General features: G+C 35.7%; 1 protein-coding gene across 3 annotated transcripts in view; it reads right to left on the bottom strand.

Annotated features, from left to right (window-relative positions):
• Window positions 1-211: 211 nt before the first annotated feature.
• The window catches only part of ARID4A (AT-rich interaction domain 4A), a 50,633-nt gene continuing 23,264 nt past the window's right edge, over window positions 212-27,580 (bottom strand). For 2 of the 3 annotated variants that reach the window (XM_085315076.1, XM_085315075.1), the window contains exons 10-24: window positions 25,841-26,007; window positions 17,340-17,412; window positions 14,717-14,811; window positions 14,468-14,565; window positions 12,736-12,964; window positions 10,790-11,043; window positions 8,989-9,186; window positions 7,581-7,665; window positions 7,191-7,392; window positions 6,932-6,994; window positions 4,899-6,023; window positions 4,569-4,673; window positions 3,526-3,741; window positions 2,455-2,601; window positions 212-1,961 (exon numbers count right to left, since the gene is read on the bottom strand). In XM_085315076.1, coding sequence (XP_085171202.1) covers window positions 1,858-1,961; window positions 2,455-2,601; window positions 3,526-3,741; window positions 4,569-4,673; window positions 4,899-6,023; window positions 6,932-6,994; window positions 7,191-7,392; window positions 7,581-7,665; window positions 8,989-9,186; window positions 10,790-11,043; window positions 12,736-12,964; window positions 14,468-14,565; window positions 14,717-14,811; window positions 17,340-17,412; window positions 25,841-26,007 — 3,161 coding nt within the window. In that variant the 3' untranslated portion in view covers window positions 212-1,857. The remainder of the gene's footprint in view (window positions 1,962-2,454; window positions 2,602-3,525; window positions 3,742-4,568; window positions 4,674-4,898; window positions 6,024-6,931; window positions 6,995-7,190; window positions 7,393-7,580; window positions 7,666-8,988; window positions 9,187-10,789; window positions 11,044-12,735; window positions 12,965-14,467; window positions 14,566-14,716; window positions 14,812-17,339; window positions 17,413-25,840; window positions 26,008-27,580) is intronic. The other variant, XM_085315079.1, reaches the window with a different exon arrangement.

Consider the following 27,580-nt stretch of genomic DNA (forward strand, 5'->3'; position numbering starts at 1 on the left):
TGAAAAAAAGTCTTTACAACAATTTATGAAGATTAACTTTCCTATTTAGGTAAGTAAGTCTGGACATTTACAAGAGCAATCATTTAAATAAAAATAAGAATATAAAGCCTATGTTTAAAACATGGCCTTTATTAATGCTGCCTAGTGAGCTCCATATTTATCTTACATTGAGATAGTTCTGCTTTGCTTAAGAAAAGACAGAAAAAGTGCATTTACAAGAGTACTTTTTCTTTAATTTTCTGCGAAAATGGAAGGAATTGGAATCACAAGTTGACAAATGTTGTAAAATGAAGTTTCAAGAAACATCAATTTTAGTAATGCTACTCCATCACTAGTGTTTCGTTATGACTTTCTGCCGTGTGAACCAGAATATCCTGATATACAGTCTAGAGCATCTATGTTATTACTCTACAGCATATTAAACACAGAAAAAGAGGTTAAGAACCCCTTTAAATGTACAAACATGAATAAAAAAATTGATAAAAAAATCAAAAAATCACCTTTATACATAATGTATATGCAAACTGTTTTAAATACATGGTTTTGGAAGAGTTATTTACAAAATGCATCTGTCTGTGGGACAATCCACAGACAAAGCATACACAGTTGCTTTACTTTATTGTTGCATCTCAACTTTGGGAGATATAAATTCATTCGGCAGTATAGCAAACATAAAAACTTGTGACAAAGTATCTTAAGGGCAACCCAATAAATTTTGTTCCTCAAAACAATATAAGTACTAGGACTGCCAAAGTTTCCAAGTAAAGTCATCATTTAATCCAGATGCCCGGTTACAGATCTATGTTGTGGAGGATATACAGACAGACCCACTTTAAATATAGGCATGGCTACTGGATAAAGCCTCCTGTAAGAGCCATAACTGATAGGTATGTTTTATCGAAAGAGTGAACTAACCTAGTTTTTTTTTTTCTCCAATTTTATTAATATTTTAAAAAATACATAAAAATACAACATCCAATGTCTGAATAAATATATTTAACAAGTTGCAAGATACCTTATTTTACACAAAAATTTCAGCTTTAGAAATCTTGTTAAATAACTTCATTGTTGTTATATATTTCATTTTTCGTCTTTTTGTAACAAAATAAAAACTCTGAAATTACATAGAAAAAAGACAAAATATTTTTGTCAAGGGATAAGATAGTCCACTGAAAACCTATTCACAATTCCACTGTAAACATTAATAAACATTAAAATATTTGCATAATTGTGTGCTCAAAAATCCTATAAAAAGTGGAAGACTTATTACAACTGTAGTTTTCAGTTAACTACACTTCCTTTCACAATTTATTTTGTCCCATTTACACCTTAAAACTGGGCACATTGCTGAACACATACTTTGGCAGTTCTGTATYGCAAGTGCTTCCACAAAGAGGAACTACTCACCAAGAGTTAACATACAGCTCGGTGAAAGTGCAGCAGTTATTCAGTTCTTTTCGATAATATTCTGATGTCTGCTTGGTGCACTTGCTTTTCTATGATCTCCCTAGAACACCTGAATGCTTCATTGGACATAACTTTTCAAATTTGGTAAGTGCCCTTTCTCTGTATTAACAAAAAAAAAAAAACAAAAAACAAAAAACAAAAACAAACACAATGACAAGCATGTCACATTGTGCCTACAAACCTTCAGTTAGCAATGAGCTTAATTTCTCTGAACAGTAAATTAAACAAACAAACAAAAAAAGGGTAGAAGGGGAGAACAGATACAGTCCAGCAGTGGAAGTGTGTACAGAATATACTTGGCAATGTCAAACCAGTTGAGTGCTTTCTGTGGTTGAATTTCAGGATTTATGTCCATGGCAGCAAGCTGCTGGCAAGGCAGAGAAATGTGTATCACCTGCATTCTACAGCAAGCACGTTTTGTGGAGGAGAAGACGACGACGGACTCATTCCAGTGTCCGATGAAGCAGATGACATGGATGCTCCGGKATGAGACACTGAATATACAGAAAAGCACATCAGCATCAGCCTATCAAAGTGCATGTCAGAATGAAGGTTTCCTTGGTTATCAGATTTTTAAAAGACCTCAAAGACTTTACAGATTAGAAAACCTGATCTGGATTTTTTTTTTTTTTTTTGGTCAATTGCTTTCACCATTATATTCACATAAACTAGATGATTAACCTTACCATTTCTGCATTACAGACTAACTGAAAAGATAAAGCAGATGATCCTGTACATTGAAAACTCAGATCTAGCTGGTACTAGGAAGTCTAGATTTTTAATGCAAAATTATAAAACAGTCAGTAATTCTTGTTATTAGCTTCAAATTTTGAAAAGCCACTAATGTTCTCTCTAAATACGTACAGATACAAACAAGACAAACTATTTTTTTAAAAAATATTGTCAATTAAATTCTAGCTGCTTTCAGTTCTGTATTTTCTGAAAACAGACATCTCAAGGGAAGCATAAAGCAAATCTGAAAGTTACCTTCTCTATCTTTCTTTTTTAATCGTTTTCTTCTCCTGTCTATGGTTGCCACTTCTGAYTTCAGGGACATATAATATTTTCGGATTTCCTGCAGCTTTTCTTGTAAGAAGGAGATCCTTTCAGTGCTGCTCATATTGTCTAGTTCATCTTGAAAGTGGGAAGAAAAGAAAGACAACAGACACTCCTTTAGCAAGGTGATCTTAAACAAATGAGTGCAATTCTCAGAGGATACATGACRCTGTATGAAAGGTAACACATTTACATTACACCATGCCAAAAAAGCATGTATCTAATATAAAATACCAAAACTCGCATGTTTTTCCTTTCCTTTACAACATGAACTTTCTTATTAAATTCCCTCTGATGTGAAGTGCAAAAAACATTAATAAGAATCTGGCAGAAWACATTAATAAACATCATGCTGACTGTGAGGAAGTTGTACTACATATATTCTACTATTCTTCCTAGTATCATAATCCACCCCTAATGAAAGACGATTAACAACAAGGCACCACTGGGGGAGGTAAGAGTTCAACAGATGTGTTCAAAAAAATGTCTTAATATTTTTAATATTGTCTTACTTTTAGACTGTATTTCTAATGATAAATGAGAACAGCTGAAGAGAAAAAGACAAAATACACCAATTAATTGCTTATCATCCTTTCCTTCCAATCACCACCACCTTTTCAATCACAATTTCAATTGTAGCACATAGTGCTGCTCACTGTCTCCAGAATGGCAATTTAATGCCTTGACCATACCACTGAAAGCTGGAATTTCAAACTAGAAATTATTTGGTTTTAGACACATACAGGAGCCTCATATCCCAAACTTTGCTGCAGATGATCAGAATTCCCTGGAGTCAACTGAATGTAGGAAAGGAAAAAGCCCTCAGGCAATTTCAATCGTGACTTTTTTTAAAAAAATGTGTGAGCTGGAAAGCTTTACAACAGGATTAGCCACTCATTTTGGAGGCTTTGCTGAACCCATTCCAAAATAGTTCTAAACCTTGAATCAAGAAAATTTGATTTTCATGCTTTGAAGTTTAAGATGATTTTAAAGAATTCTTACTGAGCTGAAAACTCCATTTGTACACTCTAGGGGAAGCACTCTGGTGGTGGTGTTTCTCTCTGTGTTTATCCTTTTCTCCATCTTTGATGTGAGGTGAAATCACTCTTGCAGGTGATCGAGAAATCTTCTGTGGTTTGGATGCATTTATATGTTTGACAGGAGTACATTTACTTGCACTGTCCAGGACAGGAAGGTCTTCACTGTCACTACTTTGTCCTGCCRTGAGAGAAATCATTTGAACTTCAAAACGAAACCTTGAATTTTTTAAAGTTTTAATTATACTCAGAAAAGCTACTTAATTAAAAAACTGTTCTTGCTTACTCAGATCCTGAAATACACATAGAAAATAAACTGGGTCAGATATAATACATAACTTTACTGGATACAAAATGCATTGAACTCTCAAGTGTGCTGATCATTAAAATATAAGAAAAGTCAAAGGCTGACTAGGTTTTTAATTAAGGAGTTAAAGTCAAAATTTTCTACGTAAGTAATACCAGAGCTTATTCCAAAATCAGAGCATTAGTGCACTGATGAACTGCCTTAAGTGACAGATTTTTTAGTTTAAAAAAGACACTAAAGTCACTTTTCTAAAAATAAAACTGCATTAATACGGGTAGATACCATATGATTATTTCAAAAAAGAGATAATAGAACATTCAAAAATGATCTTTTACTTACATCAGTATTTACTAAATTGTTTTAAACATCTAAAAACAGTTCTGAAGTATGACTGAAAGCATAAAAGCTTCAACAACTAACAGAAAATTTTAAGCTATGATTCTTCTRTAAATATTGTGAATTCCCACAACAACTGCAGGAAGCTTGTACATCAGTAGTTAAATATTTGAACATTGCATGGCAGACAATATRTTAGTTTTACATTTTCAGGATTTCAATAGTATTGTTAAAGACACCGAGTATAATGACTTACTCAACTCAGCTTCAAAGTTTGATCTAGTCTAACAAAAACAGTATCAATGAGTCCAGTGGTTACATATACACATTTGTATGACAGCACAACTAACTTTCTAGGAATGTACCTGTTCCATTTTTTTCATTTTTGGTTGCAGCACTTGTTCGCTTTGGAGTACGCTTTTGTTTTTTTGCCAGTGTTCCACTATTACTATCGCTGGGTCTTTTTTGACCTAAAGGTGGGAGGGGGAAGAAAAAAAAAAAAAAAAGAAAAAGAAAAAGCTCAAGTATTTCTGCTACTATCAGTATCAAGCTCATTTTATGAACAGCAAACAGATTTAAAACTAGGTAACAAAATAATCCAATAATTTTTAATGCTCCCTGCCCAAGCCCACACCAGACAAAATCACATCAGAAATCATTACAGTTGAGAATGAGTTTTCACAAGAAGTGCTCACCCTTTTCTCCGGCCTCTCTTTCTTGCACTACTATACTACAACTGCTTGAAGTAGTACTGGCTTCAAATCCATTAGCAGACTCACTTTCACAGAGACCTTCTTGAGATTCTTCTGCCACACTGTCGACTTCAATAGTCATGTCACTCTCACTTTTGATACTGCGCGATTCATCCTGACTAAAAGTAAGGGGTGAAGCCACYGAAAAGCTCGACTGGACAGCAGGGGGTAAGGCAGACTGATTTGCAGTATTGGGGTCTGGCTTTTCTGATATCGTATCTTCACTACCACTCTTCTCCTTTTCATCCAAGTCATCCAAGTCCACCTCATGGCAGAGTAAGGTTTCAGGACCAATCTGAGGCATTGCGTCATCCTCATCTTTTAAGGGAATATTCTCATTGTCTTCAGACGGACATTCAAAGTTTTCATTCCTCGGTTCTTGACCATGCTGAACTGATTCTGCCACTAAAGATGGCATTTCCTCATGTTCAGTTCTGAGCGACTCTTCTGCATTCGACCCTTTACATTCCTCTACCCTAGTACATTCATTGGTCCTCTCTTCAGAGACAATATTTGGCACTTCCATCTCACTCTCGTGTCGATTTCTCTTCTCAGGTGATGCTTGTTCCACAGTTTTCCTTTTCAAAAGTTTCTTATCTTTTGTACAAAGTTCTGTTTCACTTTCAGTAGTGCTGGAAATCTCTCTGCAGTCCATGGAAGACATGTCTAATCTTTCAGAGTCTACGAGAGAGTCATTTGTTACCTCTTCTTGGCTTCCTGGTGAAATCTTTATATTCTCTAAACAGGAATCTTTTGTCTTGCTCCTTCTGCCTTTCCCTTTAGGTGATTTTTCAGCCTCTCTTTTGGTTTCTTCCATTTGTTCTGTTTTATTTCCAAAAATCTGAACAATTTGTTCACTCTCTTCAACTTCCAGTTTCAATGTTTCTAATGGCAGTACTTGAGTCCTGTCATTTTCTTTCAATGCATGGGGAATCTTTGGGTTTTCTTCATCTAGCTTCTCATCATTTAGTTTTTCATTTTTTTCCAGTTCTGAAGTTTCTGGAGAAAATTCTTCATTCAAAATCTTCTCAGATGACTCATCTCCTTCACTGTCAGATGAGCCAGATTCTGCAAAAGATTTTTCAAAAGAAGGAAACAACACCCAACAATTAAAGCATAATTTCTTTCTTCAGTCACACAGATGTCCCCCCACCAATGACCTATGGCATTAATATCATTTTACAGAAAACAAACAATTTAAAATGTAAACAAAAATAATCTTGCAGTAGTCACCACGTTTTACATTTCTTATTGTTACTCAAAAACTCTGAAACTACATAGTAGTCACTCATTAGAAAGTAATTTTTGGTAGTTTTGACTATTTCCCAAATAAGACAATATAAACACATTACAGTTTAGAGAAGCAAAAACACTTCTACAGCTCTCTACAACCTGTTATCTACCTACAGATCTTGTCTCCCCCATCTGGCATTACAGAAAACAAACAACAAAAAAACCCTACTTGCACCAGAACACTGGACTGTTCTCATTGCTAAACTGTTGTACAAATCACGCACCATATACACAGCAAGCGTTATGTTACCGTAAGATTATTCAGGGACCTGTACTAAAAGGAGGTGGTGATTTCATTTTAGTTCTAGTTCACAGAGACTCAAAAACACTGAAAATATTGCTGTCATTTGCACATAATTAAGYTCTTCACTGGATGATGTGTTATTGAGGTTGAGAACTTAATTACCATAGTAAGGACTATCATTGTGCCACTAGACTTGGTCAGCTGAGGATAAGGATTGAAAAGTTCTGGCTAAAGAATATGGAATGACTTGCACAGTCATTTCTATGCAACTGCTCTTCTGCAAGAAAACCGTGCTCTTCAGCAGTATCACTGCAACTACTTCCTCAATAAAATTTACAGGAAAAAATAATAAAAATAAATCTCTTTTGAAAAAGGTACTGAAAAAACTCTTTCAAAAAAAAAAAAGAAAAACCATATACACAGGACTGAGATCACTCACCGTTTGATCCTCTATCAGAATCAAACATTCCTGAGCTACGTCTTGTCTGCCTGCGAGGCGTTGCTAAAAATCAAAATCAAAAGTATTAATTTTTATAGAGTAAAATTTGCATCAAAAATTTGTTTTGTTATATTTGGTTGGTTAAGGACTTAAAAGCTGCTGACAGCACTGTGTTCACTGAAGTTCTCTTATTAATACATACTATTATATCACTATTTACATGCACTTCCACGCCAGACAAAGGGCGCATCAGACGTACCTTCTGTTCCATTTGGTAGTGGTGAGGAATCTGACAGGTTGTTCCGTGCACTTCTGGCTCCTGATTTACCTTCACTTGTCGGTGTTTTGGATAAACTGCAAGATGTGTTTGATGGAAGAGTAGATTTCAGAGGGGGTCGCCCACGCTTTGACTTTTGTTTCTCCTCATCTTTCTTTTCATCCTTTTCACTGTCGTCTTTATTCTGAGGGCAAAAAAATTCATTATTTCATTAACATGTTTCACTGATGATCATTAAAGCTTTCTCTCCTTTTGCCSTGCCCATTTATTAAAAATAGACTGTGGATTGAACAATTTTTTTTTTTTAATAAAGGAACAGGTAGAGTCAGTACATGTAGTAACATAAGAAACTTATTGATATATAAATATTACTTTTGCTTTTTTCTTCTGTTTTCTCTTTGGTCCTCCTTTGTCCAAAGGCCAGATAATCCGATCAGCTTTCACCCATTCATCATATCTAAAGGTAAGTAACATACTGTTATACTGCATATAAGAAGTTGTTTGCAATTTTAGATATAAGAAACTGAATTACAGAAGATATTTGTTAAAGAAAGGAAGGAACTAAGAGCATATATTTACCAAAGCATGTGCTATTGGGTATTAGAAAAACATACTAAATTTCTAACCCATAAAAAATTTACCTCTAAGATTCTTAGAAAGTTAGCAAGGGAATAAAGGGAGAGGAGAATGAAAATACAAGCTTCCTGGCCTCCTGCTAGTCACCCAACTTCCAGTGCTTTGCTGAATCAGCTGCAGTGTTTGTCAAGAGTTTCGTACAATATAAAGAAAATCAGTTCTCCTCACTTCATGCCCCAGCAGTAAAACATATCCTATTTCTTTTTTAAAGAAATYTTTAAAATTATGGAAATAAACTAGATTTCAAAAAGCACAAATATGCCACTAGTGCTCTTCAAAAGTCTCCTGAGTTATTAATATGGTAAAGAAGGATTACAAAAATATTTAGGAGGGGGGAAAAAAAGAAAAAAAACCCACAAACTTGCATTATGTTGCCACATAAAGAAAACTGCTTGGTTTACTTGAAGCTTATGGATTAGGCAGGTGTCAATTTATACAGTGAGGAAAGTTGTATTAAAAAAAAAAATCAATAACATTCTCTAGGTGACCCTGCTGAGCGGRGAGGTTGGACCAGATGATCTCCAGAGGTCCCTTCCAACCTTACTGATTCTATGATTTTTTTGTGTATATGACCACAATGTTCTTAAGAAAAAAAAAGTCATTTCTACAACAGTACTGAAATATAAAGCACAGCTGCTAAGAGAAGCATGTAATGGCTTTCTTTCTGTAATTCCTCTCTCTCCTACCCTCTCTACATAACAACTGCTCTTTTAATCTGTTAACATTCGATACAAGATTCAATAGAAGAATAATTTTTACTGCCAATACTCCAGTGTTTGATAYTCTTCGTATCGTAGAAGTCTTCACTATTATCAGTGAGTCTTCTAAATATATCTCTGATGTTGCTAACATGAGTTGATACAAGTTACAGGGATTCTCTACTTTAAGCAGGAAGAAAACTTGAAAACATACAAGTAAGTGTATTCTGAAGATTTCAATACAACAGGATCATACCATGAAGAAAATGAGTAACAGTGGAAAATGTGGTAAGAGTCAGATCCTGCTAACATGTTGCTAATTCATTTTGGAGCCAAGTCACTCACTATCTTTCTCTTTCTTTTTTTTTTTTCCTTTTTCTTAAAAACAAAGATACTTTTAACCAAAAAAAAAAAAAAGAAAATTAAAGGTAATTTGTCCTTCTCACCTTACATTCCAACCATAGTAATGGACTAAATATAAAACCTCTCCATCATCAATTTCTGTGCTTTTAATACTGGCTTCATAAATTTTCTGAGTTTTTCCACGTCCGTATTTTACTTTCACTTTGGTTCCAGTCAAACAGGGCTCTGTATCCTCCTCATCCTCTTCGCCTTCTGATTCTCCTTTGTTTTCAATTTCCTCTCTGCAGTAAAGTATATTTGAAATGTCCGTTAATTAGCAATAAGCAAAGTTTTAACATTTAACTAGCAGAGCCAAGATACGACAAAGGAAAAAGGCTGCAATTATTTTTCTCATTTTCTGCATGCTGCCCTGTCTGAAGCTAACTGGACATAGCTTTTTCCAGTCAAAAACATGAATTACTCAAAACAGAATAGAGGTGAGTGCCAAGAACATCTAGAAAAATTAATCTATCATATTTAAACATAACTTATTATGTGTATAACCATCTCAAAGTCTGAGGGTTTTTTGGGAAAAAACCCTCACAGAAAAAGAACAGTAAGTTAATTCACTGTTCTGCTCCTCTGCTCTTTAAATAAAATAACAGCTTACTTTGTTTTACTCGTATACTTCCTTTTAATGTACCATTAAAAAAAAAATGAACCCTTATTCTATAGCTGCTTAACAGGCTACAGCTTACTAATGCTATATAAGTTTGGATTGCTATCACAGTGATCCTTTCATCAATACAAACACCATTCCACTGAAGCAAACATTGATTATGACAAATGTTTTCAACAAAGACTAAAAGTGTCTACAGAGCTCTTAGTAGTTATATCTAGTATTTAAACTGCCTGTTAAATCATATTTTCAACAATCTGATCTAATTACTTATATTTCTCCCTTCCCATTTTTAGGGTRAAAAGTTAAGAACTTGAACAAAATCATGAAGAAAGAAAATAYTGGAAAAGAACATGAGTTTGCTTTTGATAAAAAATATATATATACACATTTGTGTGTATATATCTATATATACACACACATATTATTAAATACATATATAATGTACATATTAAATACGTGTGTGTGTGTGTATGTATGTATGTGTATGTGTTTATATATATATATATATATGTGTGTGTGTATATATATATATATATGTATATAAATATAATTTGCTAGCCCAAGGTGAAAGATGAGCTATCTTGATGTGTCATACAATTAAAAGAGAAAAGAAAGATGACAGGTATCCACCACTTCAAAGAAAACCATCTGATGTCTTAGTTATCTAACACACCTCAGCAACCTCTTGCACGTCTACACCGWACCTTGATTTGAATGCTTTTCTGAATGCTATGATATATTGCAACATTTTCCTTYGGACTCCACAGTGCCACTTCAAAATAATTGTGTGTCATTCTCACTTGTTAAGCTCTTTAGAAGAAAATATGCAATACCTCTGTTGGGCCTTTTCAGTGTCAACTTGTGTTTAGCCACAAGGATGGAGAAAAACAATGTAGGATAGCATAAGCACATAAAGCACTGCCCCTGACCAAAGCCAAGATTAGCTAAGAAGAAGTCTRCTCAGCTTTGGTGATAGCTTAGTCACCTGGTGACAATTTGCTTGTCATCAGAAATAAAAATCCAAAGCTTTGCGTGCTATTCTGAAGTGCTGTAGACTCTTAAAATGCAACTTTCCCTTCTTGCCTGGCTGAGCGAATAATGTCCCTGACTTCCACGTTTTAGAAACTGGACATATCTCCAGTTTAGTGTATACCATTGTTTGGGGTATGGCTCTATCACAACACAGCTATATTTTTAAGAAAGTGGTGTACGTTAATGTTTACCTCTCCCTCTGCCTCTCTTCTTCTTCATCAGACTCTTTGTCAGATTCCTCCTGTTTTTTCATTTTTTTCTCTTTTTGCTTTGGTGTACTTTTTCTCCCTAGTGAAGTTTCATTTTCTTTCTTTTCTGCAGTCTCAGGTGCTGTTTCCTCTRTATCTTTGTTTTCTTTGTTACTGTCTTTTAATTTGTCTTGAGTTTTATCCTCTTCATTATCTTTTTTAGCAGGGGTTGCATCACGGGCAAGTCTTCTCCGGCCCTGAGAGAGAAATAAAATCTGTTTAATGACTAATGTGACTTTGTACTCTACGTAGCCTTTCCAAATCTCAGTTTGAAATGAAACATACCRTTCCTGTATAGAAGAAAGCTGAAGRTAACACCAAGAAGTGATTTTTTTTTTGTAGTCATATGATACTAATTTAAACAGTCTTGTTATCAAGGATAAAGCAAAACAAACACACTGATTGGTTTGAAATAATGTTGACTAGTTCTCAGTTAGCTTCTAGGGGATTTCAAGGCATTTGGTTAGACACATAAGGACTGCTGCCCCAATATACGAAGCCAAATTCTTCTTTGGTTGACSAGAGCAACAGCATCAAGTAAATGCTTGCGCAGGGCTACTGAGACAAGATATCTTACTTCCACCATCTTCAATTCTGATATCCACCTGTTGTTTTCAAAGAATATAAACTTACCAACTTTCAAAAAGAAATGCTKTATATTGATTTTTAGAAGGTACTTTAAAGTAGCTAGACAACTGCTCTCTGGTATTTTCTGTGACTGTTTCTTGGTGATCTACTGCGGGTTTACCATTTTATTATTAAGTCTCTTGCACAGGGTCATTGCTTTGTAATCATCACTTTTTAAACTCATTATAAGTAMTGTGTTTTAGAAGTGTGTTTACTGTAAGTAAAATACATTATATGTTATTCAGAAGCCATCCAAAAAAAGACAATAATGAAGGCACTATACAAATTAAAATTTACAGTAGTGTAATGACAAACATTTGAAAATAGTAGGCACCTATAAACAGATAGCTGGTGACTGGATTAATAAAGTAAAAAAAATATATATTCAAACAATAATTGTTAACAATTAATACAGAAAGCAAATGATAAAAGAGAAAGTTATTATATTCCTTTATCCTCCCAACATACGGTTTTCTCCAAAAGCTATCAAGTTAAACAAAAACAAAAACCACAAAAAACAAGGATAATGTCATGTCAGGAAGTTTATCAAGCTTGATACATCTTGGAAAAGTCACTGCTAGTTAGAAATACAACACAATACAAATCTAAAGTTATGTTTACATTTAAGTATAAATGAAGTACTTCAKTAAAATTCCTTATTTTAACAGAATCTTTATAATTTGAACAATTTAAAAATAGCATTTCCTCTCTCCTCTTACCTATATACTGTAAAAATAGAGGTATTTTTAAATACTTCTGTTATCTTGTAAAAAGAAAAAAAAAAGAAGAGCGAGAGAGAGAGAGAGATTATGAGAAAAATCAAATCAAAAAAAAGGGTCTTTCGATTCTCAAAGCTGTAGCAGCCCCTTGATCATTCCTGCTTCCTGCAGGAAAGCTCCAGGTCCCCTGTCTCAGTGGAAATTCTCACCCACAACTCAAATTCTACTGCTGAGTTCCATCTCTGATGAAACAGCTCTCCATAGCTCTCAAGCTGTCCCTAAATAGAAATACGTCTGACATAAAACATGGCCTGAGTAAATCCCATAGATGGTTTAGAATACGAAGAAAGAGTCAAAACTGATTCTATTCACAGGTAGAACACAATTAATGACTGAATACCAACTCTGTGTTCACAGAACCCTGTGCTACACTTGTACAAGTACACCAATTCAAATGTATAATCACTCCACAAAGGAAAACTCATTAGGTAAACTGTTCAGTGTTGTTAAGTACTAAATAGGGAAGCAGTTCAAACTACTTACCCTTGGGGATCTTAGTTCTATCTCTTCTTTTTCACTTTCACTGCTGGAATAATTTTCTTCTGCTTCTTTCTTTACTTCTGTTGGGGGCATTTTTTGTTCTTCTTTTACGCTTTCCTCCATTGGTTCCTCGTGTTTCTGTATGTCTTCTACCACTTTTGGTTCATTGTGATGGATAGTTCTAAACTGAATGTTTGCAGAACGGCAGTATTCTTCAAAACCATAAAGATACCTATACGCACAAACAAAGTTTCATTTATATTTTCATTGTCTTTTTCTTTTTGAATCACATAAAATTTATTTTCCTGCTCACAGAACAGCAAGAGGACTAGCAACTTCAGGGTGGAGGGAGGGAAAAAGAGATTTTTAACTGAAACAATTAAGCACACAAATCAGGCAGTGAGGAAAAAAACACTGCATGTACACGCAAGTGTTTTCCACTAATTTAACTCTATCCCCACCAATTAAGAATTCAGGACAGTAAAGCCTAAGAACATGTACACTGTTTTTCAAACGCACAATGACAGCTAAAATCAGCCTAGTATCAGATTATGGGCATACAAACAAGCTACCAYAAGGTAACAAATTGCCATGCATTAGTATGTTCTCCGGTAACTGCCTGTGCAACACTCTAATCCAGTTATAGGCAAGAGGAATACAACTAGCTTATCCCGCAAAGAACAGATATGCAAACTCCAACACACTTATCACGTGTCCATACAAAATAATTACTTCCACTGTAACAGCAACCTAGCACATATTTACCAATTACTCTGTTATATGATACATACTCTTCTCTGTAAAATACAGACCTTAAATATGTGCCCCGTTCAAATCCCACTGAAGATAGTCTGAATAGTTTCATCTTCATCAACATTAACATGAGTTGAGTCATTAGTCATCCCTATTCAATCAGTCAAATTTCCTTAGTTTCGAGTCAGAGAATAATATTCTTTCCTTTTACTCAAAAAGCACAATTGTTTCTTGTTCAAACTTTCAGGAGAATAAATAATAAAAATAATCTTTATTTAGAAAATGAGCCCGAAAAATGTCATCCCTAAAAGGTTTCCATTTCAAAAGTTAAAACACAACTGAAAACTGGGGATCAGAATAGAAAGATTTATGCAGTTTTATTATAGTAGTAATTACTACTCAACACTGTCACATCTATGATAGCAATGTAYGTTGTTATGCCCTGGAGCCATTATTCTACAGATTCAACAAAGATATGATATTTAGATATGCAATCTGAAACATGTCTCTGTATCAACATTCTACAGGAAGTTAAAGCAACTGGTAAAATTCTGCATTCAGCACGCAGCATTCCCAGACTTCAGTAAGCATGCAACTGAGGACAGAGTCCTTTCTTGTTAATCACTGCAAACTGCAAAGCTGAATTTGCCAGAGCCCCCCTTTGTTTTTTTTTTTTTTTTTTTTTTTTTTCCCCCAAGAGTATTTCATTGTTTTACTCTGATTCTGCATCATTATATTTAGACAACGAAGGCCTCATGATAAGAAAATGAGCTGTATTGTAATGTACTGCAGCGAGAGGATCTTACGTAGGCCTGAGCACTCCTTCCTTCTCCCACCATTTCAATCTGTGGCACCGGAAAATGCTTAGAACTGCTCATAAACTGAAGAATGTCAACTACTATTCATTAATCTATCAAAAATTGCTTGAATATTGCTTATGCTATAACAAAATTCATGACCATTATCCAACAGAAGAACTTACTTTCTATAAGCAGTTTTTACATTGTAGGAAGCAGCCGAGTTCAAAATAGGAATGCCAAGGTCCATATAAATTTGCTTCCATACAGCACCACTCTCAATCTGGAAGGGGGCAGCGGGGGAAGGACAGAGAGAAAAAGATTTTCAGATTTAGTTAATCAAAAGAATTAAACAATGACCTTCAATGCAGATACAGGTCACAATCTTTAAAAATGGTGAGACATGTTTTGCTTAGGAAACATCCAACACTTACATTGTCACACCCGCCCTGCTGATATACCARTCTAAAAAGTTTGAAGAGATTAAGGTCCTTGTAGCCCAGAACAGGTGGTTTATTGATAGGAGTACCTAAATAAAACAGAGATAAAAAATTACCACATAAAATAGCAAACTGTTCTTCCATTCCTTTAGCAAGCACTTGATTATTAATATCCTTTTACACTTTTAATAGTTATTCAACAGTTCTAAGACACGGTGCAAGTCAACAGTTTTCAACTGAGGATTAAAGCTTCGCTCTTTTTTGACCACATCACATATTTCTAGGTGGCTTATTAGTATTCTGGCACCAGCTCCTTGATAACTATGATTTCCCAAACTCTTTTTCAGATTTCTCCAATAATCTCCATCCTGTTGGCTGTATCCCACTTTTCCTCTTTTGGGGCAGGGAAGGSGGAGGCTTGGAACAAGCACTACAGGGTGTCCGATGAATGCTGGAATATAGTAATGAGCAATGAGATTAACTCAAAACACTTTGGTATGAAAGGATTGGAAAGAAACAGGAACACTGGATTAGAAAATGATGCACAGGCAAATGGTGAGAATGTGAAAGAGCACAAAGCCCCAACAGGACATGAACATTTGGGGCAGTTGTGGGAAAAAGAAAGAACTTGAATCAGATGAGTGGTAATGATACAAAAAACAACAATTACGTTAGAAAAGAAGCAGCCAGAAGTGACTTGGGGCAAGTGGAAGCATCCTTGCTTCTCCCAGCRAGGATGAATATCAAACTTTTTCCCTGCTGTTTCTCATCTCTCTTCATCTTCATGCAATTACATCTGGAATCATTAAGGTAATTTTATAGGACTTTGGGAATACTGTCATGATTACATGGATCAAAACCTTCATACYGAGAGAAGACTATGTAGAACAAATCTCATAGAAATGCAAATGTTCCTATAAGGGGGGAGGAGGAAAAAAGTTGTACATTGCTCAATCAACATATTTGATTAAAGAACAGTTTCTGGACTGAGTCTTCAAATTCAGTGAACAAATACTTTCTTCTTTCTCCTCTGTCCCTGCACATCACTGATACTATCTCTCTACTTGTGTCCTGTATTAAGAATGCTTAAGAAAAAGAGTTAGGCAGCAGGAAAACAAAGTGAGGAAGAATCAGACTACTAGTAAAGAAAGAAAAAATGGGATTACTCCTACAATTTTTTTTCCCCAGTCATAGCCCCTTACTCCTCCAAGGCAGGCTATTCTCTGGAAACACTAGTTCTACACAGTATGCCCTTAAAATGGTATTGGATAAACTCCAGTATATCTTGCTGTAATACAGGRCCCATTTCTACACCTATGTTAAGCAATGGCAAGACTCAACAGGCTTGGAACCACTCTTTCAGGACTCCACGGTTTGAAAAACACTTGGCTGAAAGGGACACAGAGAGCTTCCTTAACAAAGATAACCTTTTTTTTTCTTTTTCCTTTTTTTTTTTTTTTTAATTATTAAAACCTAAGAAATGTTTGTATTTTCAAAAGGGAAACATTCCAACATTACATGCATTTTACGTTTTATTTCTCTGCATTCTGGTTATTTCAAGTTGAAGTACATGCCCACTGCTGTGTGATGCTGTGGAAATGTTATCCAAATAATTTGAGGAGGGAGAAGGGAGAAGAGAAGAGGAGAGGAGAGGAGGGGAAGGCAGTATTTGCATTTGTAATCTACCTCCACTTACATTATTGCAGGATTAACATTTTCTGAATTCAAACCAAAATAGCCACTTTCCAGAATAAAATGAGTAAAACAATCATATTCTAAAAGATAAATTCTTTCCAGTCTTAAATGTCCTTGGGGGAAAGAAGGGAGGAGGGTAGGAAGCCAAGTTATTAGGAATAGATAACCTTCCCTTTTAGTGCAGGTCTCCTCACAACTGCATATATGAACAGCTTATGCAACAGCAGTTCTCCCAAGTCAGCAGGTAAATCCTGCTCTCCATCTACCTCTATCAATATGTAGCACATGCACTTCCAATATATTTCTTACCCCAGGACTTTTAAATATTCCAGTTTATAACAGTCTCACCTAATTCTGCAAAGAGAAACATTTAAATTTTGTTATTTTCTTGTTCTAACTACTGGACAAAGTAGAGTTGTCTCTTCAGGTGAGTATCAATGCTCTATCTGTGCATGATTAAGTCAGTTCTGCAAGGAGACTTGAAGATGGCTTATCTCCCATTCTCTGCTGGTTGAATTTCACCATCCGTGAATAGCCTCCTCACATTCCAGCTCGAGATTAACAGCCGAGTTCCCAGCTACGACCGAGTTCCCAGCTACGACCGTCACAAGAAACCAACCAAGAGCTTACTTAGCAGGGATTGTTAACACAAAAAAGGTTTTGTAAAAGCAAAACAAAACAAAACACCTCAGGGAGGATTTGGGTTTCCTTTGTACATTGTACTACAAAGTCATTGAAGCAGATCTGCCACATGTGAAAATGGATARAAGTATTTTTCCTCATACCAGACCAGCTGTTACCGTTGCTCAATGATGTGAGCATATACCTATAATAAAATCCATTACATTTAAAAGCAACTTCTAAAAAACATTTAAAAAGTAGACTACAGATTAAAAAAAAATAATAATAAATCTTGTGTTACCTCTGTCTTCCATAAACTTATAAAGCTGTTGGAGGAAATTGTCCCTCTCTTCAGGATCAAGCTCTTCCTCAGGCTGTGAAAACAAATGGAGTCACAATGAAAACAAAACATGCAAAGTAACAGTTTATTTGTACAAAGYGTAACAGCAAAATCTAAGTTCAAACCACTTCCCATTTGGCCCTTCACCCCATAGAATGGTGAAATACCAGAAAACAAAAATCTATCCAAGAGTGGAATCAGGATATCAGTCAAGTTTAGATACAGCAGTTAAGGCAGCCTTGGCTGCCCTCCTAAGGATCATACCCTCACAAACTGAGTCTCTCAAGAGGAGAAAAAGAAAACGCGTGTCAGGGAAAATCAGAACCCATGACAGAAAACACAAGCAAGCTCCTCAAAGTGAAAATACCACTACACTTTATATATAGTTCTATATACAGAAAAATTCTGTTATTTACAGGAATGAAGTACTCATAGGAAATCTAGGGTTTATTTTGACTAATCCTCCTCATTCTCCCCCTCCCCCCCCAAACTACAGCTAAGGCTGCAAAATGATTSTTTCTCCAGTCGTTCTTATTTTTGATGTTCAAAACGTAATTCCTTTAGTGATTAAGTTCTGATGCTTGCTTTCAGCTCATATTCAGAAACATTTTAGAGTCACTTGCATAATTCCTTGAACATATATTTTCCATGTATTTTTTAGCTTCGTGCAGATAAACACTGCTGAACTTTATGTTAACTGAACTTTCTGTTAAGCAGTCCACAATGGGAAATAAAGCTTGTGTTCTATTCAAGTGGAAACCATGAAAAGAAAGTAAATTTAGGAGGGGTGCAGCAGGGAAATCACTCCTACATATACTTCATGGAATTCTGAGATTCTAGCACAGACCGAAAAAAAAAAATCCTTTCCCTGCAACACTTTACACATGCCACATTCTTCCTGCCAGCCTGGCAATCACAGGGGTTGCTGGTAAAGCAGTTTGCACAAGAGAGACCGCAGCTGTCTTGAAGGGAAGACATACAGTATGCGTCAAAAATCTTACCAGGACATTATTAAAAATAACAGAAAAATCATGAGCAGTTCCAAAAGGAAACAAGAACAATTTCAATTTTGTTCTTCTCTGCATTCTGTACACTCTAAGCTGTAAGGCAGGAAGACAGCCAAGTGAAATGTAAATGTATATGTACCACCTTGTTAACAAAAAAGCAATCTGCCAAGCATCAGTGTGAGTTTCAACYCTGCCTGTTTCAAGGAATTGCAAGCTTCAAAGCCCAACAGGGACCATCYAAAGATTATCACAATCAGGCAGAGACAGTTATCGCTTTCTTATCTTTCAGTTTTTTCTTGGAAAACAATCCGGGAAAATTAAATGAATAATCACAACATTGTACAGCATCAAAATTATCATGACTCATGCTACATATTATACGAACCATGTAAAGAGAAACAGTTATCTATAGAATCATCATGTTTTTCTAGGTTAGCACATGAACTATTGCTATAGAAACCACAGCTTTTTCCTTTCCTAACTAGATTGTGAATCCACTTCACAGTCGAGACATTTCTAGCATCTACTGTAATGTTTACCAATTAAAGGCACTACAAATCAAGCTATGCAAGCTAAATCTGTCCAAAAACACTAAAAAAATATTTCTGAATACTTGAATTAAAATTATTTCTTTTTATGTAGGTAATGCCAATCCAGAACTGTCAGTTAAAACAGCAGAAATGTAGGTTAGAAGTAACACTGTTACAAACAGAATGTTAACCATTTCATGGATATCAAATACTTTCATCTGAAGAAAAGCAATAAGTAAAGGTGAAAAGCTTTCACACATTTACAGAACTGGGGTAGAAAAACCGACTGCAGTATTTAGTCATTTAGGTTATACATCCTGATAGCTGTGCCTACTTCTTCCTTTGATGGTACACAAGCCAGGAGCTGGCACCCCTGGCAGGGAGAGTCTGAATCATGCCTGATACTCAACGCCAGAAGAGGTGCTAACTGCTTCTGAGAGGTGACATGAATGCAGCTCTGAGTGACTATCACTAAGGCATGAATTTGTGCATCAACTATCTCAAACTCTTCTCCCACTGCACAAAAAGAGAAATATTAATGCTTCACATTACTGAAACGTTAAGACACAGGGATTATTAGAAGAGGTCACGTTTCATCAAGGCTATCTCTTTGCAGTCGGATGCAATGAGTTTGCAGGCAGTCTGCTTCTCTGATTTAGAGTTGGGTTTTACTGCAATTGTATCAGCTACCTTCCGTGCTGCTGTATTAGCATCCTTAAAGAGCTGCACCTAGACAGTGAAGAGAACACCTCAGAAAGGTTCATAGCGCAACCTGCCACCACTGTGGAGAGGAACAGTTTTGTCAGCGGGTGACTGGGGAGCTGAACCTCCTGGGAGGCCTTTCTAGCAGGCACTGGGGAAACTCTGCTACTCCCAAAACTCATTTCTATCCAGGTRTTCTCACCGGAGAGTTTCAGAGATTTGTTTCAGATTAGCCACAAATCAGTTCACAGTGACAGTTCTTCAAAATCTGTTTTCTTAAGAGGATCCTATCTCCTTATTTCATCTTTTCCTATGGAGGAGTTGCAATTAGGGGAGAGCGTGGCCAAAGATATCTCCAAGTGAGAGGCACAGCAATCTGAAAGCTTTAAACGGCAGGAGGTCAAAATAGAGACTATGTTGTTTAACCAACAGCCATAGCATTTTCGCAACATGAAATTTGCTGTTGTTGTTGTTGAAGGGTGAAGGGCTGAATTTTATATTGAAATAAATCTCTAGAATACCCTTTTTTGAAATTTTATGGGTTTGATATTTTTTCTCCTCTCTGATTCACTGGTCATATTAATYGGGAAATATTGTAGACAGTAAAAAATGAAAGCAGCAGTGAACACARATCTCTGTATAAAGAGCATGCTCTTTTTCTATTCCAAGTAATACTAAGAATACTTTTACTTATTGTGTAGAATTTATTTTACTTTTCAGGATAAGCACCACCAAAGCAAAACAACCCAACATAAAAACCCACAGGAACTTGCAGAAAGCTTTTAACTGGCTTTACTTCATATGGAGAAGCCTTTATTCAGCAAGAGTTTTGCCTCTATCTTTAGCACTACCATGATTTTAAATAAGAATCGAGCTCTGTTACCCTGACTCATCATTTACTCTAAAGAAAGCAGTTAGAGCTCCTGTGGATCCTAAGCTGTACAGCTGAGCAGGAGCATAGAGGAATAAATAGTTTATTTTACAAAATTTCTGCTTACAGGCATGTACATCATGCCCTCAATCAATACTAACCTAAACTACCAGGGACAGAGCTTTCTTTTATGTTATTAACAGACTGACAATATCATGAGCTCTTACCCAAAATAAATACAACCTAAAAGAGAGAACAGTGTGTACAGCACCTGGAGTTCAGAAAAATGTATGATGAAGACAACATGTTATGGTTGCTGTATTTTGTTCCTTCAGAATACTTACATACATTTCTGTTACTTGCTTATTTAATTTCCGATGCTGCATTTGAATACTAATTAAGGAAATGAAAAGAAGTAAACTGATTGCAACCACTTAACAGCTTGACACCACCTGAAGATGAGAGGCCTTAAAATGTTGACTTCCACCAACGAGAACCAAGGCTCCAACCACCCTCAGCAACGACTTGCTGTAGAACTGTGCCTCAGTTTGTAACCTCTCTGCCTGTCTTTGAAGACTATTTTGAGAACACGAGTCAGCACAAAATTGCGAGCAAGAAGTTCTTTATAAAAACATTTGTGCTCGGTGTGATGCAGGCCAAGCTTCACAGTAGCCAAAACTCCTACAAATGCATGCATGCATGAAACAGATGATCAGCTAATGAATGCTTAGCTATTTTTACAGCTATTTAACTGTTTTGGTTTTACATACCTAAGTAAATCATTTATTCCAGAATACTACGCTTCATTAACTTTGAATTTTTTAAAGATCTTTTTGTATGTTATCATAAAATATGTGCACATCTCAACAGAAATGAATGATTCATGTAATACTTGATCTGGTCTAAGTCACTTAACGATAATTCTTATTACCCAGGTACTCTTTTGTAAGTAAAAATGTAATATTTAAAGTACTAGATAACTACTGATCATTTGTAGGAATCTCAGGCCTCTTAAAGAACACTGTGAATCTCATACACTCCTTTTTCTTTTATGAACTTAGTGCTGATAAAATACATGATAATGACTATCATGAGGACTGAAATCCTTTGCTTATTTGCAGAATAGGTACATTAGAGAAGGCTTCTTACATTCTCCCTGATCAACAATATAAAGCAATTCTGGCATGTTTCTTGGTGCTGTTGTGATGTAAGAATCTTAAAAACTGTAAACGAATCTGCAGTACTAAAAGTACTATACATACATGTTCCAGGTGACATTCAAAATGAAGAATATAAGAAAATTCCTATACACACACACATGGAGGTGCTACAGCTCTTTCTTTGATGGCATGAGAGGCATGGAGATAARCTGGCTAGAATTTTTTTTCTGAACGTGTTATGCATGTTTGATTAGGGAAAAAAAGTAAAAGAACAAGAAACTGCAATTGAAGTGAGAAGGATAAGCTTTCAAACGTGGTSTAATAATCAATTCTATAGATCAGACAGAAACGGCTTTTTCCCTGTGCTTGACAAAGTTGATGTTATAAAAAAGATACAATGTTGAAACTTGCAAGATTAAAATTATACAGAAAAAATTCCTTGTTTTCATTCTGATATGATGTGAATACACCTATTAAGAACATGTACTGAAAATACATTTCAAATAACTGCATGTTGAAATCTTGTTTCTTTCTCTGAATCAGAATGCCCTAAAGGGAGATAGAGACAGAACTGAATGTTGCCTGCATGATCTCACGTAAAACATGGAGCATATATGGAGGATATTTGACTATTTTATCATGAGAGGGGAAATAAAAAAAAAAAAAAAAGAAGATTTCTTCCTTGACAGACCAACTTAAGTACAAGCAAATACAGTAGTATATACAATCTGTTTTTTAATAAAAATTAAATAATACTCAAAAAGCTTATATTTCTATGTGGAGATAGAGTTTAGATTTTMTTTTTCCTTTAACTACAATCTATTCCTTCATTCTGCATTGTATCCTCAACACGTAGCTAATTCTCTTATTCTGACATGTTGAAAAATGGTTAAAAAGAAAAAACGATATCCAGATTTTTATATGGATTCAAACAAATTGAGTGATTCCTCACACTTTCATTTGATAGCAGATTTTTTTTTATAGTGTCTCCTGTTTTTTCCACACTTGCTGTGATACAAGCAAATAATCTGTTCTGTTACTAAAACCTCACATTGTGAATCAAAAGTAATCTGGGGTTGCATCACATATTGCAGTTATTGCCAAAAATCCAATAATTTGAACATGCTGAGCAACTCAATGTAACACAATCCTTGTTAAAGTCTATGACAACCATTTCCACATTTTCCTTGTTCACAGTCAACTCAAGACCACACAAGACCGCTACCACCAGCAAGAAGGATAAGSATCTCACCACCACCATATTGGTTCCCATTCCTTACTGTGCAAGACCATGTAAAGCCTGGAAACCTTGCTGTATCAATGCTAACATACTTTTCATATTTCACAAAAGGCAGAACAATTAGAAAGACAGTCTCTGTCAAAGYAAAGTTATAGACTTTTAAGACAGCTACTGGAAAAATGGTAGGATCTGTGATCACCARCTACAGTAGGTCTCTCTGCTCCTTTCCATTATAAAAGATCCTACTGCAGAAAAATAGGAACCTTCCATTTCCCAGAATTAAATTCTTTGGACTGACTTTATGCTCTCATTATATACTATGTAGGTTTATGTCCATTTAATTAATTTAACGAAGGCCCATCATGGCAGGTCAGCGGCCAGGCCTTCATTTCTGTGCATCTCCAAAGCTGGATGGGGGGAGGTGCAAGAAAGAAAGAAAAAATTACTTTCACATCTCCCTTCCCACCTCAAGAAGCATAACAACTTGTAGTTCTAAAACAAAAGCTCCATAGGAAATACCCTGACAGAACATGGACGAAGGCTATTTTGACMTTCATTAACAGAAGAGAATTGTAATGTAAATGCAAAATTTGAGTAATTCAACAGTTGTAGTAAAATAAAGGCAAGACAACATTCTTCATTCTTTGATTCCCTCTGCAACGCATATKACTTACCTTCTAAAGGAAAAAAAGATTTTATATATATATATATATAAATATAAATAAATATAAATATAAATATATATAAATAAATTCTCCAAATTCTTTTTACCTGTGATATCTAGCTTGGTCCACAATTAAAACAGATTACATACTGTAACACTTGAACCAGGAATCTGATTTAATGGGCCAGAATGACAGTTCTGCTCTGACACAATCTAAAACGATTAATATCTGTGCTCTGCTACAGCATGAAGATGCTCATTTGTCACCTGGACATAATGGATTCTACAGTTTTTCCTATCAGCACATCTACCTGTCTGGAATCCCTTGCTTCACTAGTTACACTCTGATTAGTCCTTTAAAATAACTCCTTTTCTTTTACAGGAATGTTGTGAGTTGGGGTGGGGGTGGGAGGGGGGGTATTTGCCTTTTTTTTTCCCTAAAAAAAAACAGAAAGAAGCTCCCCCTCCCCCTTCTTTGTTTGAAACACAGCACATTTCTGCAAAAGCCATGAAAAATGATGTTTAAAAATGGGTATTAGAAAACCAGTATAACAACCCTTGACTTTTAGTGACTGATATTCTGCAATTTTAACCAGCATTAATACAAACAGACCAATACAGACTGCAACAGTTCACACCCTGCAAAATGTGGCCTATTCAGTCCTTTTCACTGTGAATAGAGGAAAAAAACCAAAAGATTTTACATTCTATGCACATTCATCTTTACATGTATCTATCATATCATCATTTTCACATAGACATATAGACTCCATTTTGCAGAACTCTGTTACTAAGGCGTAAAATTARTACCTAAAAATAGATTCTTATTGTCTTTTTTACGTGGAAACATCTACCCTGGTAGCATGCTCCACCAGACTGTTCATGCACCAGAAATCTCAAAATCTCTACCTCAAATCCACATTCGTACTACAAATATCAATAATCACACACGAAAACACAAAATCCTTACCTATGAGCTGCATTCTTTCAAATGTAAAATGGTTTTATTTCCTTTCTACCTAATCTGCCCAGTGCCCGGACATATTTCAGCCTGCCTTGCAAATATTTGCTTTCTTTCTCTCTCACTGCACGGCATCCGCAGTTACACAGCATTACTTACATTCTCTTCCATATAAAAAAAAAAAATCAGACATTACATGAAAGGAAAAGAAAAGAGACAGCCCATTTCAAAGCATCTGGCAAGCCTCCCCTGGCAGGCTGCCAAGCCTCTGCTAAATCTGCCTCTCTTCGGGAGCATGCTCACTCGAAACCAACAGTGTGTTGCTGTGGCAACACTGTAGGCAGCCTCCAAGTATGAACAGCCATTCTGTTTTCAGTGTGACAAAACCACATACTACAGGGGAAGTGAAAGGGAAACGCTATTTGACCTTCCTTAGGAGACAAACTTCACTTGCTTTCGCTGCATAAAGCAGCGAATGTTTCCAAGCACACTGGAAAATTCCCCCCCCCCCAAAATAAATAGGCAAATAAATCCCATAGCCGAACGACACAAAAAAGAAGCACCCTCCTCCCTTACTYGTGGATTTAAATATAGGTGATAGAAATGAAAGGGAATTCTGTAATTTTGTTTCTGAGGACACWGAGACATGTTACCTTCCACTGTAGAAAAGGAATGACTCCAAATATTTTACTTTATTCTAATGCAAAAAAATATTTTTCCATGAATCTCAACCCGTTATTAAGCAGAATGCACATTTCGGATCATTTCTAATCTCCAGTGACAGTGGTCAGGAAAAAACTAATGCTGTGACTCACTTTCAMAGATAAGCACTGTACTGCTTTTAGAGTCTGGGGCAGCAAATAGCTTTTAACCGGCTCTAGGCATTAGCTCACACTTTCTTTTACTCAGCCTAGTATTTTGGTTTTAGCAGTTCATTTTGTCTTTTTATCAAACTACTCTTTTCAGAAAAAAGTTATTTCTCYTTAACACTGGATTATTACTATTCAGCTGAGCATCAAATTTTTGGTTCAGATTCTCTCCATACTTCTTTCTCTTTGATCCAGATTCTTTCTGTCACTCCTTTCTGCCTTGAATTCTTAATTTCTGAGACTCGTCTCCAATTTCTGCATTGGATAATAGCAGGCTACCTGTCATTGCAYGCAAACCCCATTACAGAAAGTTAGCAGCAAAGACAAGAACAAGGGTCGGAAAACTCGTTAAAGAGAGTAAGCTAAGGCTGAGAGTGAAACTTCAGCGAATGGAACATCTTCAGGCATACAAGTTATTCAGTTATCTTTGAAACGTGACTGAAATTGTTCAGACTTACCACTATTTCTTCATTTTTTTCTTCAGCTTTTTCTTCCTCTTCATCAGTTTCTGCAGCAGCTCCATCTTCTTCATCACTGCTAGATGATTCCAGAATTTCATTTATGTCAATTTTCCAGTTACGAGGAACACCTTTTGTGTTGAAGAACGTGCTTGCTTCCTGCAACCCTACAGAAGAAGTGCTCTGTTTTTATCTCATCCAACATATTCAGAATTACAAAGCATTTTTAATTTACTTTTTTATGTTGTTGCAAATTACAATGCCATTTTAAACTAAAAATGAAATTCAGAAATAAATTAACCTAAGGTGGTAAACCACATACTTTACCTTTAAACACAGCCCATACATTTTAAATTTCAAGTTTGTCAGATTTTAAAAATCAATTATCAGTAACTCAAGGAGCTTAGAGTTGAGATCATCCATCCCATACCCTGCACCCTGCATGTTATTTTCTAGGTAGATGTCTTTATGAACCGTACTACGGTCTTCACCTATTTATATGCACAACATCAATGACAAACACCTATAGTTATCCATATATATTCTGTGCAACTGTGAAGCTGCTCTGTTTCTATACGTATAAGACAGAAATTCTGTGATACAAAGCTATTTTAAAAAATAAACCATCACAGCTGGATCAAGTAACAGGAGTTCCTTTGTTCTCTTTGAAAGATATGCAAGTTGAAAGTTTAGATTGAAAAAAAACAATTTAAGAACTTTCTAAAGAGAAGTTACATTATTGTTTGGAACAGAGGAAAAATACACCAATGAGCAAGGCACTGAGGGGGCAGGGGGGAAGTCACATTTGTACAACAGGAATACCTCAAATTCTTTCCCTTGAATAGGTGCTCCAAGGGGGAAGAAAAACAAAGCAAGACAAACCCACAAAACCCCAACACACAACCCCCCTGAGACACATTAAGTGACTTTATTAAAGAGGAATCAAAAAAGTACCCAGAAGAGGTTTGTCCTCCAACAAGCCATTTGCAATGTTGCTGGAGAATAAAAAGCACCAGAACTCCCTTTACTCAGTTACTAAGGCAAATGGCGATATTCAGTCCGTTACACATACCTTTCTCTGAACTGTTTAGCCATGTGTGAGCTATGTGGTCAAACAGTTCAGAGAAAACTATCCATAACCGGGCAGGTATAGAGTGATTCTTCTCCAAATATGCTTTTCCAGCTTCTAATAATCAAYGGCTGAAGTATTTCCCAAGCCAAGCATTGCCTCCAGAGTCTCTTATTTAATAGCTGCTGATGGAGTATCTTCCACAAATTTGTCTAATCTCYTTATGAAACCATTTGTACATTTGGCTCCACAAAACTCAACTACGGCAATGAATCCCACAACCCAGTTAAATGCTGCAGGGGAGGGGAAAACAAAATGAAGATGGAGTGGGGGCAGAAAAAAAAAAAAAGACACTCCCTTTCCTTTCTTGGATTCATCTTATTCCTTACATCTGATCACTGTCCTGAAGTTCTGTACTAAGAAATAGTTAATAATGACTTCCATATACCTTCTTAYCACTAGTGATTATATGAATCTTAATCAAAGCTGCGTTAATACTTTATCAGGTTTAATCCTTACTTGTAAAGTGTTTGTTTTGTTTTTTTAAATACAAACATTTTAGAGATTTCTCCTTAACCAATTTTGTGATTCAAGGCCTAACTGTGAGAAGCAGCATTGGAAGTTTTTAAAAAAATACTTACATCCAGGTGAGAATCTGGCCTTCCACAAAC

This window comes from Rhea americana, unplaced genomic scaffold (genome assembly GCF_003343005.1).
Source record: "Rhea americana isolate MKP2758 unplaced genomic scaffold, rheAme1 scaffold_42, whole genome shotgun sequence".
Lineage (NCBI taxonomy): Eukaryota > Metazoa > Chordata > Aves > Rheiformes > Rheidae > Rhea > Rhea americana.